Source organism: Lagopus muta, chromosome 1, assembly GCF_023343835.1.
Source record: "Lagopus muta isolate bLagMut1 chromosome 1, bLagMut1 primary, whole genome shotgun sequence".
Lineage (NCBI taxonomy): Eukaryota > Metazoa > Chordata > Aves > Galliformes > Phasianidae > Lagopus > Lagopus muta.
The window spans coordinates 60,014,883-60,032,074 of NC_064433.1; the positions used below are offsets into that span (position 1 = coordinate 60,014,883).

The 17,192-nt window shown below is 38.8% G+C and overlaps 2 protein-coding genes across 11 annotated transcripts in view; one reads left to right on the top strand and one right to left on the bottom strand.

Moving 5' to 3' along the window:
• The window catches only part of NINJ2 (ninjurin 2), a 512,961-nt gene that overhangs the window by 449,837 nt on the left and 45,932 nt on the right, over positions 1–17,192 (bottom strand). The gene's annotated exons all lie outside the window — the stretch shown is intronic.
• The window catches only part of ERC1 (ELKS/RAB6-interacting/CAST family member 1), a 292,700-nt gene that overhangs the window by 258,677 nt on the left and 16,831 nt on the right, over positions 1–17,192 (top strand). For 6 of the 10 annotated variants that reach the window (XM_048942961.1, XM_048942954.1, XM_048942986.1 and 3 more), the window contains one exon: positions 14,664–14,852. In XM_048942961.1, the coding sequence (XP_048798918.1) occupies positions 14,664–14,852 (189 nt within the window). Of the gene's footprint in view, positions 1–829; positions 897–14,663; positions 14,853–17,192 lie in introns of those variants that run through there. The other 4 variants (XM_048942996.1, XM_048943015.1, XM_048943005.1 and 1 more) reach the window with 1 other exon arrangement.

The window sequence follows — 17,192 nt, forward strand, 5'->3', positions numbered from 1 at the left end:
AGAAATTATTGAGATCTGAGGGAAGGCGTCTCACTCTAGACCTTTAAACACCAACCTTGTGAAATGCCGAAATTGAGTAATGTACAAGAGGAAAGTGGGAAAGCAAACACAAAACACAATATTCACTTTGCAAAAATAAATAGTTATTTTTTTTCTTTGTCTCTATTAGAAAATAACAAGGGATATAAGCAAAGAAATGATCAGAAAAATTCTCCTTCTCAAAGCAGCTTCCTTCTGCATCTTGTTTTAATACCATTCTCCAGATAGTATGGAAAGAACTGTAAATTGAATGTCTTTAATTTCCTGGTATGCTTTTGGAAAATGTTGGTTTTAGCTTCTTCAGGAGAGCACAATTGTCAAGGCTGCATATTAAATTGCTTTTCCAAATTTATTTTGGAGGAAATGTTACAATATCTGTCATATCTGCATTGCAAGTATATAGTGAAATGAAACCATTTCTACAGTGTAATTGTAGGACATGTTCGTGACTGAATGCAGGATAGTATTCACAGATGAAATGAAAAGATAAAATTTAAATATCTAAGGATTTTCTTGCAAAGACTTCAAGGGGAGGGCTGCAGGGAGAAGGCAGGAGAAGAGTCCAACTGCACCTTCCCTTTGTGGAGGGGCATTTTAGAAGCTAGCAAAGCCTACAAGAGAGCAAAGGAAGCTGTACCTCAAGGTAACCCTGAGTATTCCATAAGGGATTAAAACCACACTTTTTGCTACTATTTGTACTTACGTATGTGCTTTAAATACTAACCAACTCTTTATTTCATTCCCATGCTGCTCTGGGTCTTTTCTCCCATTGCCACCTGTGCACCGCTAGGATGAGGAGGAGGGTATTTGGGCATAACCAGTCAGATGCTCTTAGCTCAGCCATTTTGTTCAGAACGGTGAGAATCAACTTCACTTGCCATTAGAAAAGTTTCCGACAGTCACTCTTCCCTCTCACTGCTGCGTGCATCGTGAAACCGGGGCACACCCCTTCTCCCTTGCTTGCATAGTCTCTGCATGTGGGTGTTTCTTGTGTGCCTGTTTGTCGTTGGTGACTTTCTTCTATTAATAATCATGTCATTGTTTCATGATGTTGTGGGAAGAACTTTCCAGGGCATGTAATTGAGTTTATATGCAAAGCAAAGTCTTAGAGCGTACAAGAGAACAGGAAATGTCTTTCACAATTTATCATTAACTTCATGAAGGAAATGTTTTCAGTAAGATTCTTTTTCCGAGTAGTTTGCACTGTAGCCAAATCTACGTATGCTTTTGCGATTCTGGTTAGTGAAAAACTTGCTCGGAGATAGTGTTCCTCCTGCAGATAATGTTTCTGCTAAAGGTTTTGAGCATGTTGAGATCTGTGAGATGGCTGCCATGCAGGCTGACCTGCTCACAAATATTTATCAGCTCAGAGCAGATGATTCTTGATCCTGACTCAAAGTATAATATATAATAAATTTTCTGTAAATTTGAAGGCAGAGAATAAAATCCCCTTAAGCTTACCTTCTGCCTTCCATCCATCTTATCTCTCTCTCTCAAAAAAAGGGGGGGGGAGGGAGGAGAGGGAAGAAATTGGTAGCTTTTTGTCATTTAAACAACATTTTGTTTCTCTGTATCTGCCCCAGTAATTTTATCTTTTCTGCTATCTCTGCAACAACTCCCATTTCCACAACAGAGGGCAGTGCACAGGGCAGAGTCATTCTCTAGCAGAAAGAAGAAAACATCCTTTACTGACCAGGAGCCTTGATATGGAGCCACACGGATCAAATATGGATTAGAAGGCTACAGTGCATAGAATTCATTTTTAAAGTTTTGAAGTAGAATAAATTTATTTAAACACTACAAATATTGTAAAGGGTTGAGCTGTGATGATAATAGTTTTAAAATGTATATGAAGCTTTTTCACGTACTCCTCATTAAAAATATTTCACATGCATATCCTTGCAGCTTTTCCCAGAACTTGATTTTTCTATATCAATTATTTGAAAGGAAGCCCTTCTGAAAAAGTGTGTAAATCTTGGAATTTCACATTTGTGAAAATTATTGCTTCATTTGTAAAAAAGAACAAATTACTCCCATCTCTTCACCCTTGCTCAATTAACTGTGAGGTTACATTTCTGTCTGACTATTGATCAGATCCCTCTTTTCCAGTCAACCATCTAAAAAATTTAACCCAACTGTGACAGTGTCAAACTTGAATTTCATGCCTTGGGGTTTGAACTGGGAAAATCTCTTCAGTGGGAAAAGTGATAAAGTGCTTCATTAATTTGCACTCATTGTTGATTTCGCATTCTTCTCGAATCACTGTTCTTGCAATGGCTGTATGTTGGTACGTGATGTTAATGGTTTTGGAGAGAATGCTTGTTAAGTTTTGCGGAAGCATGGTAATTAAACAGGAATCATCAGGTAAGTAAACGATGAAAAGGAAGACAACACTCACTATAAAGGTAGGAACAGTTCTCATTTTCATTGCACTTTCTCATTCTCAGTGCGAAAATGAAGGTTGTGTAGTGAATATTAATAGAAAAATCTCCCATTTGCTGATCTGTCTATGAATGAAACTGTGTCAGGAGTATGGTTTATTATTTTAGTGAATTGATAGGTACTCCACATACCAATTAAATACATTATATGCCTCTGCTTGGTACTTGAGACATTTTCCTCTGCTTCCACGCTATGGCTGCAGAACAAGGAAGACATGTTACAGAATATCCTAGTCGAAATAATGAGGCAGCCAGCATCATCACCTAACAGACATCCCATCTGAGAAACATGTCAGTCTCAAGTCTGTCTTGCATACATCAACAAGGGAAAACACAGAGGTGATTGATGCTTCCCGAGCCATTTATTCCTAACAAAGTCCATTTTCACCATGGCATTCCATGTACATTCCAAAAAAAAAAAAAATTCTTGATCTTTTTTGTAAAAGAAATGAATTAAGAATTTAAAACCACTGAGTGCTTAACCTGCATGTGTTAAATAAAGTGCATGTGTTAAAATGATTTTTAGAAAGTACCCGGTAGTATAGGACTTGAAGATAATTTTTCAAAGTGACTTTAGGTCCCTGAGGATGTGATTTTCTCTGGCCAATACTGAAGATACAGTGGAGACCATAGAAATACAGACAGTAACAAACTACATTATTTTATGTTTCCCCTGCAGAATTGTGGAATTGATGGAAAATGTTAATATTATGTCAATTCTGTACATGACAGCACTGTCAGATATAATTCCCCTGAAACAGAGCATGCACCCTTCCTATAGTTTCAGAGAATGGTAATTTGCAGTTCCATCTAAATACCAACCTTTTTCTCTAGGAATGATTCTCTCAGTTCCTTGTCTGAATTTCTCATGACTCTTTTTATTTCCCAGATGGAGCTCTGTCTTCTCAATATCTGATTCTAATGTCCTTTCTAATGCAGATGCCCTTTTGTCTTTCTCAGATACTAGTATGGACTGCCAGTGACTTTATTAGTTATTCACTTTTATCCAAAAATAATAGGAATTTACACTTTGTGATATCTAATATGTATTACATGTTGTGTGTACATGTGTATATTATTGGAAATGCACGCTGTATATTATATGTGGAAAAGAAGAAAGCTGCCATGCTTAAAATTCTCAGGTTGCTCAGTTTGTGTAGTTTTCTCATTGAGTACAGCAATACTATCCACAATGTAAGAAAATGTGAGCGTGGTTCTGAAATCTGCTTGAGTTACCTCTGCCAATCAAATATGAGAAGAACTAATTTTGTTGAATGGATGTAGTGTGCATAGGATGACAAAAAAACTCAGAAGAGTGAAAGGCGATCAAATTGAAGGACATATGGACATATGGAAAAGCAATGGTAAAGTGTGAAGGGCAAAAATAGAGGATAGAGCAAACTGAAACTGTGACAATTGAGACTTATATCCCAGCATATAATTTATACGTACTTTGTGTGTGTTTTTAAGCATGCATGCCGTCGTATAGCATTCCTCTTCCCATATTCCATTGCTCTGGCTTGCAGTAGGAATTGGAACCTAGGAGATGCCATCACCATATGATTTTTGAACTCATTCTGCGGAATTATTTTCTATTAATGATTGCCAAAAAAATCTGAAGTCATGGATATGCCTGCTAAGGAGCAAAGTATTTGGCTTTGCTGTGTTTGAATTCCAGGAACAAAATCTGAAAATGAATTTTACACTTATTAGAGTAACAGCAGAATAGCCTAAGAGCTACCATTGAACTGGAGCACATTAGAAGTAAAAAAAAGTTAAAGATGATGAAAATATCAGTACATTCCTATTACTGTAAAATCTTTGCCAGACAAAAGGTCTCTTTCTGTGACATTTTTCCTTAAATTCTGTCAAATTCAAGTATAAACTGTAAGCACTGTGAGTTGGTTGAAGGCATTAGCATAATTTCAGACACTTCTTAAGATTTCAGGGGTGATGTTTGTGATGGTAAGAGGACTTAAGTCATAACCAGAAAATATTTGAATCATTTCCATTATCTGACAGTCAACTCAAGTAAATTCCATAGACTTCATGTCAAAAAGTGTAAATTATAATTTGGGGATCATCAGATTACACTTATGCTATTCATGAGCAATGTAGTTTGAATGACATTTCTATATTCCTTCTATTATGACAAAGTTGTTAAAAAGGATTGAAGTAAGAATAGAAATGATTAAGCTCACAGAGAAGTTGATGCTATCAAACAGAGGCAACTGAACGATCAGTTTGTAAGTCATGTGTTTCTGGTGTTCACAGAGCAATTTTGTTTCACCCCTAGGAATGCTGAGGATGAACATTCACAATTTTCATTTGTTTTTGAGGGGGTATTTCTTTATTTCCATTTTACAGCTGAAAAGAAATGCCCAGCAAATGGATACCTCATCAGTCAGCACACCTAGTTATTCAAAGAGAAGAGTAGCAGAAGTAGGTGACAGATGATATGGCCTGAAGAACTGTGGCTCCTGTCATGGTAGAGAAAGAGGGATAGAAGCAGTGACGTTGAGGGAAGATGTCTCAGGACGTAATGCAACCTTTGCCACAGCTGCCAATCGCCATGAACTTTTCATTAAGATCACTACAGAAATAACAGCATCTGTGCTTTGGAAAGTTTGAGAAAAACATTCTTTTTTTAAAAGCTGTTCAATGCTTGGATAAATATACTGATTTCTTTCAGCAGAGTAGATACCTTATTCGTTATTAGATTCGTTTTCAAATGATTACACAGGCATTCATTAAGTGCATAAATGTGATCTTTTTCTCAACATCAAGCACATTTTATGCTGGCAGCATGTAGAGAGCTGCTTGTCTTACTGTCACACTTCTTTTAGGTTCTCAGTCTTGTCACTTTTTACACTGTGACCTGATAAGCTTCTCTGTGGATGCTTTTCAAATAGATTCATTTTCAGTATGGTCTTTTTAACTGCTAGATCATGCAGAATGGTCAAAAACTCCAAGCTTTCATGCCTGACTCATATTACAGTATACTTTACTGGATGCAGTACTAGACCACGATTCAGAAGATAAATTCTTTCCTGGCATTGTCTCCCACCACTTGCTTGTTCTCTTTCTCTCTGTCTCAAATTCTCTAATCGTAAAATGAGCTCAAGTTTTTGTGAAGTGTAAGTTCTGCTTGGGAAAAGTGCTACATAAGTGCTAGGTAGTATTATTACACAATATCCTAAAACCGTGTTGTTACAGTGATATAATGGTGATTATAATACCTCATTTTGAATTTGTTCCCAAAATTGTGTTGGATTTGTGTTCGGCTTGATTTATTAATATTTCTTATTTTTCTTTCCAAGATCTTATTCCTTCCCCAAAAAGGGAAAATCAATATTTCAAGGAGCTGCCATTCTAGTCTACTGAACAAAGCTCTTGGACTGCTGTCTCTTCTTTATTGCCTTCTGTTGTCATCCAGAGAGTCATTCCTTCTTCTGTAAAATCTACAGATGAGTTGTGTGTTTGTAACAGTTCATCTTTCATACATGTAAAATCATTGTGAAAGCGTGCACCTTGTCCTTGCCTTAAAGACATATCCTGTGCAAAATGTGAAGGCAACTACATGAAATGGTCTTACTTTATTTAAACATTATCACTTGGCCTGACTGAGAGATAAGCTGCCAGATTTGTTCTGTCGTACTGTGACAGTCAGGACTCCTCACTCCCACTTTCCAGATGGGCAAAACTTACAGTAGTAAGAACTAAGAACCGAGGTGGGATACGCACAAATAAGATAATGTAACTAATTAATTGGTACTTTTAATACCTGCTTAATCACAGGATCTGTCTTCCGTCCCTGCTTTTCCGGAGTCATGCTTGTATGGGTGTCATCCTTAATGATGAGCCTGAAAGACTGGAGCTCAGGCAAGAAGGCACAAGAAGAGTGTGTGGACTGACAGTCAGGAAGCACGGTTCAAAATCATGATTTAGCTATCAAATGAGTATCTATTCTTTTCAAGCCTTTCCAAGTATTTCCTTTCTTCAGAAAATAACCTTTTCTCCTTTGACTCTGAGTAATGGAAAGCCTTTTGTAGTGGCTTTCTTACTTAAGTCTAAGCCACAGTCTCATTATGGTGGAGTGACCAATTTAAGTGATACTGATCTCAAGCTTAATAACTTGCTTAATGATTAATGTTCTATCATTCCGTTTGGAAACCACTCCTTTCCACTCTTATTCTGTTCCTTACTGTAATCTTTTAGCCAATAAGTGAAAAGCATTGTTAAACTAGAATGGACCGGTTTGGAGAAGAATGCTATCCTTACAATGACGTTAACTTCTGTCCTTTTCCTGTTTCTGGGAACAATTCTTTTGCCAGCTTGTTTCTTTAACTATAGTGCTTTGCTATCTTAATAACTATTTTATGTTGGAAGAATATACTCTCTGTCCAAGAGTGTTTTATCTACCAGCACAAAAGAACTGATCTTGATACACTGTTAGTCTTCTTTCTGATCCCAGAAAGATAAGACTAAGATTTCCAGATGGAATTTTGTAATCTGCAGTTCTGGGATGAATTAAGCACTCACAACAGAGGTGTAACTGGATTGTATCACTGTCTTCCTATTATTCTTAGAGATCAAAGAAGAACACAAATAGATACTTATATTCTAAAACATTCAAAACAGATGGCTGGTTTCTTTTTGTAGAGATTTGAGCTTTTCAGCAAAACAATCGCAAAGAGGCTATCATTCATTTCTACCAAGTGAGATTATTCCAGGTCTGTATCTTATTTTCTTTGATGATTTACAGCTCAATATGTTCTTCTTCTCTCAGCTAGTTCTTTGTAGTAAGTAAGAATTCTGTACTCTTTTTTTTTTTTTTTTCTGCAAGTTGTCACTTAGAGACTGTGCAATAGTCTGTACTGTCTCCCAATTACTCAGTCATTTAGGTCTCTAATGGCCTTCATCCACATGCCAGGATGCAACCACAGAAGAAGCTTCTGCATACTGATTGTGAATACACCATTGGTAGCGTAAGGGAGAGTGAAGCTGAGCTCTGGAGTGGGGATGCTGCAGCCAGGCTGGGGCTGTCATTGCCAGTGCCTTTTAATTGTAAGTTAGGGGGAAAGGAACTGGGAAGGATGAATGATGTTATAGTAGAGAAAGAATCAAGCCCAAGCCTGCTTTCCAATATATTAACTATGAAAACAAGCTTGAGAGAAATATGACTGAAATAAAAGCTGATGAGGGCACGTAGCCAATCTAGACGCTATATTTTCCTGGCTGATGAAGTTTGTAATTACTGACAGAGATGCCAGGTTCCAACTCATAGTATTCTCACCACAGGCAATCCAACTACATCTGTTTGTTTAATGCAGCTTATAGATAAGAATTGTGTATATGTATGTACGTATATAAACGTATTTGTTAATTGGATTTTGCATTTGAATTAGAGCGAAGAACTGCCAAAAGAATTCGTGACAACGGATGAACCACTAAACCAGACACACTGTGGCTCCATGTGGCTTTGCTTTGAAAGTGCCTTGTAGTAGGTAGGGAGCTAGAACAACGGAAGGAAGGCTCCGTGTTAGAGGGGAACGAGGCAAAGCTTCGTATCGTGGACAGGGAGGTTATAGTTCATCTGAACAGGAAGAGCACTGATTGTGTTCTCTGGTAGACTACTTAAGAAATACCTTCTGTTTTCCATTAGCAATGTATCAGACAGTAGGGAGACGAAAGAATGCAGTCCTTGGTACATAAGCATTCACATGGACAGATTCTCCCAGTATATGTAATACAATTTTCTGGTTTCATACAAAAGTATATTAGCTGCTGTTTCCTTTTATCTGTTGTAATAGGAAGAAGCAATAGACAAACTACAGTACAGCAAGGAGTACTTGTGCTTTTCTGTTCGCTTTTATTTAGAGAATGAGTGCTAGAAAGCTCAACTGGCTCAAAAATAGAAGCAAATTATTGTTTCTTATTCTTAAGCTGCTGTATTCTCGTAAAAAAAAAGGAATCAGCATGAAATTGATTCTGTAAAATCAAAACTTTCACTGGCTTAATTACATCCACAGAAGCTTGATCAGGTGGATGCTGTGTAAATCTTCAGTGTCGTGCCAGCTGCAAGCACTTTGCACTTTATTCACTGAACCATTTTCATTTGCTACAGGAATTCTTTTATTTTTTTTCCTTGATGGTATTGTAATTTTCAGTATCACAAGTCTAATTACCAGTTTCACAGCTTTCTGTACTTGAATTTATTATTGAATCTGGAAACTGACACAACTTATCAGGAAGATTCTCAAATGATGGGTATGTTAACATATTAAAGAGCAGTGGAAGGTGTTAGATCCTTTGTGGACCTTGCTTTACTTTACCCAACCTGCTTTTTGGAGGATTAAGTTGCTGGGTTGCTAGATTCCCAATAAATTTTTGAAAACAAAAGAAAACTTAGACAAATAGAACAGCATTTGAACAGGTATTTTCTGATCATCTTGCAGTTAAGTCACAAATCTCATTCCTTTGCCTCAGCTAGAAAAGAGCCATATGGACTGTTACAGAAGAATGAGATGCATTGTGCAATTAGTTATATTTAGGAGGTGAGGATTTGGGCAAATGCTCTTGCTTTTGAAAGCAGAGGACTGATGAAACATGCAAAATTCAAGCTGGGTTTGCTGTATGTAGAGAACCCCTTCAGCTCTCCCCACTGCTGGACTTTAGTATTCCCCAGTGTGCCAATTATAAGCTTCACACAGTCCTGCCAGTGTGTTTCAATTCTGATCTGCAGTAGTCCCTGCTATTCCACACATGGTTCCCCACAAAATTTTACTCTGCAGCCCATGTAAGCAAAAGTTGCCAGTGTCATGAAAAAGCACTTCTGGATTTGTTATGTAGAAAAATATTTTTGAACTGTTCTCTCATTTTAGGTGCTTTAGCAATTCAACCAACCCACTGCAATTATTTGATTCACCTTCATAACGGGGAAAAGATTTTGCTTAAATGAAGGAACTTAATAAAAAAGCAATTCTCCCCTTTTTGTACTTTTTCTAGTCTTCTGGTCTGGATTTTTCCCAAGATGAAGGGAGTGAACTCTGGAAATCATTAATCCATGGGATTTGTTCATGGTGTATAAAAATTTCAAAAATAATTTGCTTTATAAAAATGATTTCCTAATTGATTCTGTCAGAAATGAACTGAGTAAGACAGCTCTGTCAAAACAGCCAGAATCTCCTTCGGCTCCTCACGCATGTTGTTTTGTTTTGTTTTATGAGGAGAAAATGATGAAGGTTAGATTTAAATCCATTTTTGTCTTTAAAACAAATCTGAAGAAAACTGAGCCCGTCCTTGGGCTTTCGTGTTGTGGTCTCCTGAAGAAACCAAGTATCTGTGCAGCAGTGAACTGAGCTGAACTGAACTGAGGTCAGGCAGTGTCTTTTTGAGAACTTTCTTCTGTTTCCATTTAAAATAATGAAGGGAAGACATCAGTGATAAATTGTTCTGAATTTGGGAAAGCTTTGCACTTTCTGAGCCAAATTCATGCCTCATAAAACTCCACTGCATTCAATGGTTGCACGATGATCGTAGTTGAACCCTTACATTTGTTGCCAAACAAACACAAATGGTTTGAGCAGGGAAAAGGCGTAATTCAATTTACCATGCAAATATTTCCAGACTGTATCGTTCTGTTTCTTAGTTTATTTCCGTATCTCACAATACAAGAAATCTTGCTATGTAGGCAAAATTTTCTTTTCTGATGATATCTATAACAAAACCCAGATACAGGAGAGTTGTTTTCCTTTTGGCATCTGAGGACCCACTATGATCCATTCCATCTTTTGTTAGATTTTTCAAGTCCTCCTTGGAATAATTTCTTTTTAATAAATGTCTCCATGTACCCAGACTTCAGGTCCATCTTCTGCTGTGTAACTGTAGTTTGGGGAGTACGTTTTGTTGGGCAGTATTTGGAGGCAATGGAGTTTGAAAACCGGAGCTGAAAATAATTTGCCTTGTTTGCTTGAAATGTGCTTGATAGGAGATAAAGTGCTATCTGATTTAACTTGATTGTTTTCAAAGCCTATTTGCCACGTCCAGCTTAAGGTTTTGAAGGCGTCCTTGTTGCTGCTGTTGTTTTGGTGCCTCTGCAGCTTCTACAAAGAACAGCCAAGGTCCATAGAAGAGTCTAGCAAGCTAGAGTGTTTCTCAAACTGGGGAATTCCTTGGAAACTTTCTGATCCCTCGTCCATAAACTTCTTCCAAATGCTTGCAAACCCAGTTGTATTTTGACCTCACTTTAATTACTTTGACTGTGAGGTAACCCATCAGTTCCCTTTTATTTTCTTAGAAAAACAGAATAATTAAGGTTGGAAAAGGTTTCTGTGATTTATGAGTAAGTGGCAAAAAGTTTGCTGAATTACTTGATTGCAGAATGAAGACCACTTATCTGCATTACTCTGCCTTATTATGTTCTGTAGTGAATAAAATACACGTAACACATGTGCAAGCTAATGACAGCAGTCGTGCCAGTGCCAACCGTGTTGGTGCTGCAGTGCCAATATGAAGTTATTTTCTCCTTTTTATTTGCCCAGAGAATTCATATATACATTTCTGTGAGAAAAAGATGACTGTTGTTGATCCACATGCATGATCCTGAGTAAGGAAGTTTTGGAAGCAGGTAACTCTTTCTAGATCAATTGATGTAAATGGAAAAACAGGCAAACTCTTATGAGTGCCTATAAAACTTTATTTGGCTCTGAAGTGGGAGTTGCAGATTTATCAGTGTGTAGAAATGTAGAACATATTGTCTGAAATTAATTAAATGAAGTTAATTACTTAGTTCTGGAAAAGCGGTTGCTTCCTTTGGAGAAGAAGAGAATGTTAGCAGGGAGAAAGGTGCCTGGGTCATTTGTCCTTTTGCCTGGAGAACTAATAATTTAAAGCTAGTGGTTGTGGTAACTGAGTTCTATTACACGTTGATTAAAACCATACTTTACTCTGCAGACGTTTATGGATAGTCAGTGTTGCATTTGTCTCAGTTCAACACTGCTGCACTTACACCACCCATTCATTGCCTTTCTTCTCCATATCACCACCTGGTTGGCTGTTTTTGCATATTTACGTTACACACTGTTCAGACAAACTTTTAGACACTGTAAGCTCTGTATCTGAGGTGTATTCATTGTATTCATCTTTCACATTAAAAGACACCGGTTAGATAGCTCTATCCGGCCAGATCCAGTTACAACTACCTTATCTGTGCAGCGCATTTAAATGCAGACTTCTGTCATAAAAAACTTTCAAATACAGTTACTCATATGTAAGCTGACCATTGTACAGCACCAACAAGACTACAGTTGAAAAAGCAGGATTAATCTCCTTCTGAAGCGTATCTTAGTCCTGATGGGCTTGCAAACCTACAATTGGATTCACATTTGTCATGCTTGAAGTTAATTTATTTATTTTTTTTTTCAGAGCACGTTGTTTCCAAGTTGAATTTGTTTTGAAATACCTTCCCAAGTGCCTTTATCAGTTGGTAGAGATGCTTTGGTTTTGTATCAGTGATTTGTCGGACATTTCATGTCCCAACTTCAGCAATGTAGCACAATTGCCTTTTTTTTTTTCCTTCAAACATAGCTGCCCATTAGCAGTATTCTGAACTAGAAGGTACATTAAGCAGGCTTCATTCCATGCTCTGGTGAGGATGGCCCAAACATATCAGTGTGCTTAATGAAGATTGGCTGCTTTAGAAGATATTCCCGGGTTTGGTCTATTTATCCATTGTTTTCCTAGAAAGCTCTACGGCACTGAGCTGATCATGAGAACATGCTGTGGTTTATGCATCCAGTACTGCCCTGCCTTCCCACTTAGCAAATGCTCTTACACCCTCTTGAGATAAGGCAGTGGCAGCTCAGCTGTGTGGGAAGCAGAATGCCTTTTGCTAATTGTGTCGTTCAAATTAGATATGGCAGGAACGCAGATAGAAGGGCATTTCCTTCTTGACTGGCAGGCTTTAATGGATCCCAAGTGAGAGAAATCACTGCTCTGTGAACAGCTTTGGGAGTGCTGCTAGTTAAGAACTTTCACACGCCTCATTTGGCCAATTTCCAGAGAGGGAGGAACATGCTGCTCAAGGTAAGGGGGCAGAGAGAACATTTCTGAGCAGTTAGATTCAGCTCTTCTATTAAAGTTTTCCATCGCTACTTGCTGGAGAGCTGTGCTTTCTCTTTGTCACAGCTGGGAAAGTTGGCAAGTCTTGCTCTTTGCGGATCTGATGGATCTGCAGATCTGATGGGTGTTGAATAGACTGTGGTACCTGAAAGAGAATACAAGGCAGCTGCTGTGTTGGTTGGACAGCTAGTTATCAGACATTGACTCCTTCATTTTCACATTTTAATAAAAACAGACATTTCTCAGGACATTCTGTCATTCTCCCCTTTGTGGCCAAACCAATTAGTAGGATAGGAAACACCAGGTAAATTAGAATGTCATGTATTTTTAAACATGTACAGCCAGTGCAGTTTGAGATCGTAATCTCAGTGATCTTAATTATAAGAAATTGGGATAGGTAGTGCAAATTCACCAAACAGCCAAAGTTGATAGGTGTAATTGGTTAAAGACCGGGGTACTAGGTGATGGAAGTGAAACATGACTGTGCTGAAATATCCCTTCCCATTGTCCTGTACAAGAGAGCAGCATTCTGCCCTGCTGCAATCTGCAGGCTTGCTGCATCAAATTGTATTTTAACACATGCACATAACTGCAAACAGAGCTTGCCCTGAGGCCACACATAGCACTAGGTTTTATAATAAGCGAGTGAGCTTACTCTCTCTGCAGGTCTCTTGTCCATCCCCTCTGCCACAGCACCTTCCCAGCGGTGTCTCTGGCGCAGGCTGCAAAGTACAGCTGGCTCTCTGTGGGACAAGCAGTTTGACATTAGTTAGCTGCTTAGCCACTGCTCTCAGATCCTCTGGCTCTACAGAAATTAATCCATGTAGAACAGCGTTAGAAACAAAATAAGTGAGCCCTGACAGCCTTATTAAAAGGGCTCGAAGCCAGAGGCTTTGTTGAAAGTGGTGCCCGCACCCTGTTTCTGTTGACTCAGAGATTATCTCACTCCTTATTCATTAGCGGGGTCAGAGGTGTCCTATTGAAAAGATATCCCCGGCCGCTAGCAGAGAGCAGGTGCAGCCCCTGCCTGGGAGCACAAAGCCAGGCTGCCGGCACTGTGGCCGGGCTCTCGAGCTCTCAGAGCTGGGGAGCATCACTGCATGTAGCTTCAGTGCCTTGTTTGATGGAGTGGAGGTCCAAAGCCTGGTTCTTTGCTCTGTTGCAAACCTTAAAGTTTTGTGTTCTGCACTTTAGAATATATATCTATTTTTGTGGGCATAAGACCATGAAATATGAAAGTGCATTCTTTTGGGTAGGGAGATAGTGAGGGTTTCCATGTACGTGTTTATCCACTTGGGCCCTATTTTTTGGAAAAACAAATGAAAAATGACTCTTCTGATAGTTTGTGTGGGAACTGGATGGTTCCAGGGATTGCACTGAGGGGGGAAAAAAAAATACAGAGATTCAGATTAGGTAATGTAAAATGAAATAAAATTAAATTAATTAGAGTTCTTTGATTTTATTTTTTATCGTGTTGCATAGAATCAGGCTTGCATAAGATGATTGCCTTTTCAAAACTGTAGAAGACTTTCTGGTTAAGATACTTTCTGTGGTTTCTACAGCAGAGCGATGTTCATCTTAGAAACAAGCAACTTTCCATCATTAGAAATTTCTTTCTTTGAAATATGTTTAATGCGTGCGCACATACATAAGAAATGTAAGTAAAATGAGCTAGAATCTACATTGTTATTGCCAGTCACCTTTCTATCAGAAGAATAATTTACCTTTAAAGGAGAGATTTGAGATAGATGACTGAAGTCCTCGTGGATAATCAATAGACTTAATCCATTTAATTTATACCACTTCATTTTTCAGCCCATATCACCATTATTTCAGATATCAGTAAGGTGGTTGTCATCACCACATCCCCTTTACCTGATGTACTTCATTTCTGTCTGTCTCTGTGCTGTATGGTTGCAGGGCCATAGGATAGGAATACTGCAGGGAGGGAGAGTGTTTGTGTTTCTTGAAGCTGAACAAGACTGTAAGCTTCGCCTTCACCATTGCTCGTGTCTCAGTCGTCTCAAACTGTTCCTCACTATTTCTGTTCTCTTATTTCAGATAATTCAGCCCCTCTTAGAACTTGATCAGAATCGCAGCAAGTTGAAGCTGTACATTGGACATCTGACAGCCCTCTGCCATGACCGTGACCCCTTGATTCTGCGTGGACTCACCCCACCTGCTTCCTACCATTTGGATGATGACCAGGCAGCTTGGGAGAAAGAGCTGCAGAAGATGACCCAGGAGCAGGTGAGTTTGTGGTCTGAATCTCTGAGAAATTGCCTGAAATGTTTATATAGGCCATAATGATGTGCCACACCAAAATGTTGTGAAATCATGCCTAAGTGGTGAAAACAGCCAGCAAAGATCCACAGTTCAGCTGGTGGAAGAAGTCAGTACTTCTTGAAATCATTGGCATTTGATATTTATTATGGAATTTTATTTGCTCTTGTATCTGTGTTTGAGAACTTGCACTTAGGCAGTCATGGAAATTATAACTGCAAGATACCCCTTTTGCCATGTTTTGACTACTAACAGATTTTAGCTGTTCGTTATAACTTAACATAGGCATAGGGATCTTAAATCTTTTTCTAATGACACAAATCATTTCTATTTTAATTGGCATATTTTTATGAGTCACTCACTTTATGAAAATGTATGTAATGTCTTTATCATCTGCAGCAGTATGTTCTGCCAGTACTTTCTTCTGCTTTTTGTATTACCACCTTGCCCAGATAACTCAGTTGAGATTTGACCCCTGGACTAAGTGCCATACATCCATGTACACATGTATGCACACAACACATACACACACACACACACACACAGAGTGGTTTCAGAAGTCCAACAATGTATTTCCAAGTGTTTTAGAATACAGAACTGAAAGGTCATAATGATGGCTTGTCTGATGAAGTCATTACAGAGACTGTCAATCTAGCTATAATTCAACTACAGAAATAATCTTCCTTTCTCCCAACTCTAGTGATGTCTTGTCTTCCTTAATCCCTTCCCTGGCAGTTTTTATCTCTTGTTTCATACTGTAATTGATCACTCCCCACGACCTTTTTTTTCTCATTACTTCCTATTTCAACCCTTTAATTTTTATTTTACTCCTGAATTACACATACATTAGATAAACTCATATAAGGCATATGCATCTGCTTTTGTTCTTTTGAACCTTTGGATTATAATGCTAATTCTTTTACCAAATTGTTCACTACTCTGTGTATACAGCAAACTCTACTCAGTATGTACAGAAGCTAGGGTAAGGCCTATATAAGTAAATGTAAATAAGTAATAAGGGTTTTGCAGGTCAGTGAACACTATATCGAGTCTTACCCAAATGCTTCAGTCCTGGTATTCTTCTTTCATAATGCTCAATTTTGATTCAAAAATTTGAGGCAGCAGCTCAGAAACTAAATTACAGGAAGCCAACAGAAGCATATCTAACAATTTATAAAGACCAGACCTCTAATGATAAATATGCCTGTAACAGGATTTAGATGGTACAAGACAGCTAGTCTCTGTCTTTCTACGTATCTTCATTCATTTACTTGATTCAGCATGTGCTGTATACTTGCTCGATATCTACATTTGTCTCCATAGGCTTGGCACATTCTTTTTTCCTGCAGAGCCTGCTATCCCCTACGCACTAAGTCAGCATTTTTTTGCCTCTGGAATTCTGTACTCCCTGATCCAGGATTAAAAGTTTTTCAGTATAACACATGCCATCATTTTGAACCATGTTGTCTGTTAGGGAGGGATGAAACAACGGTTGGCAAATCCTGTGGTGTGGATGGGGAGCCATCTCTGAAAAAAAAAAAAAAAAAGAATTAAGGCTGTACATGGGCAAAATTTGAATTTCCCTGAAAGAAATTGATTAGTCTGGTATAGCCATTGTGATCTCTGAATATAATCAGGATCTATGAGCCCAACTAGGAAGGTCCTACAGGGGAATCTGGACAGGCTGGAAGGCTGGACTGAGCACAGCGGGATGAAGTTGAACATGACCAAGTGCTGGGTCATGCGCTTCAGTCGCAACAACCTCATGCAATGCTATGGTCGTCAAGCAGATTGGCTGGAAGACTGTGCAGAGGAAAAAGACCTGGGGGTGTTGGTCGATGCTTGGATGAACACAAATCAGCAGTGTGCTCAGGTGGCTAAGGAGGCCAATGACATCCTAGCTTGTATCAGAAATAGCACAGCCAGCAAGAGCAAGGAGGTGATTGTCCCTCTGTACTTGGCACTGGTGGGGCCTCATCTCAAGTACTGTGTTCAGTTTGTGGCCTCTCACTACGAAAAAGACATTGAGGCCCTGGAGCATATCCAGCAATGGAGCTGAGATGGGTCTGGAGCACAGGCCTTATGAGGAGCAGCTGACAGAACTGAGATTGTTCGGTCTGGAGAAGGGGAAGCTCAGGGACACCTCATCACTTTTTGCAGTAACCTAAAAGGAGACTGTGGCAAGGTCTGGGTTGGTCTCCTCTCCCAGGTAACAGCGACAGGATAAGAGGGAATGGCCTCAAGTTACCAGGGGAAGATCAGGTTGGATATTAGGAAAAACTTATTTTCAGAAAGTAAGAGTGATGA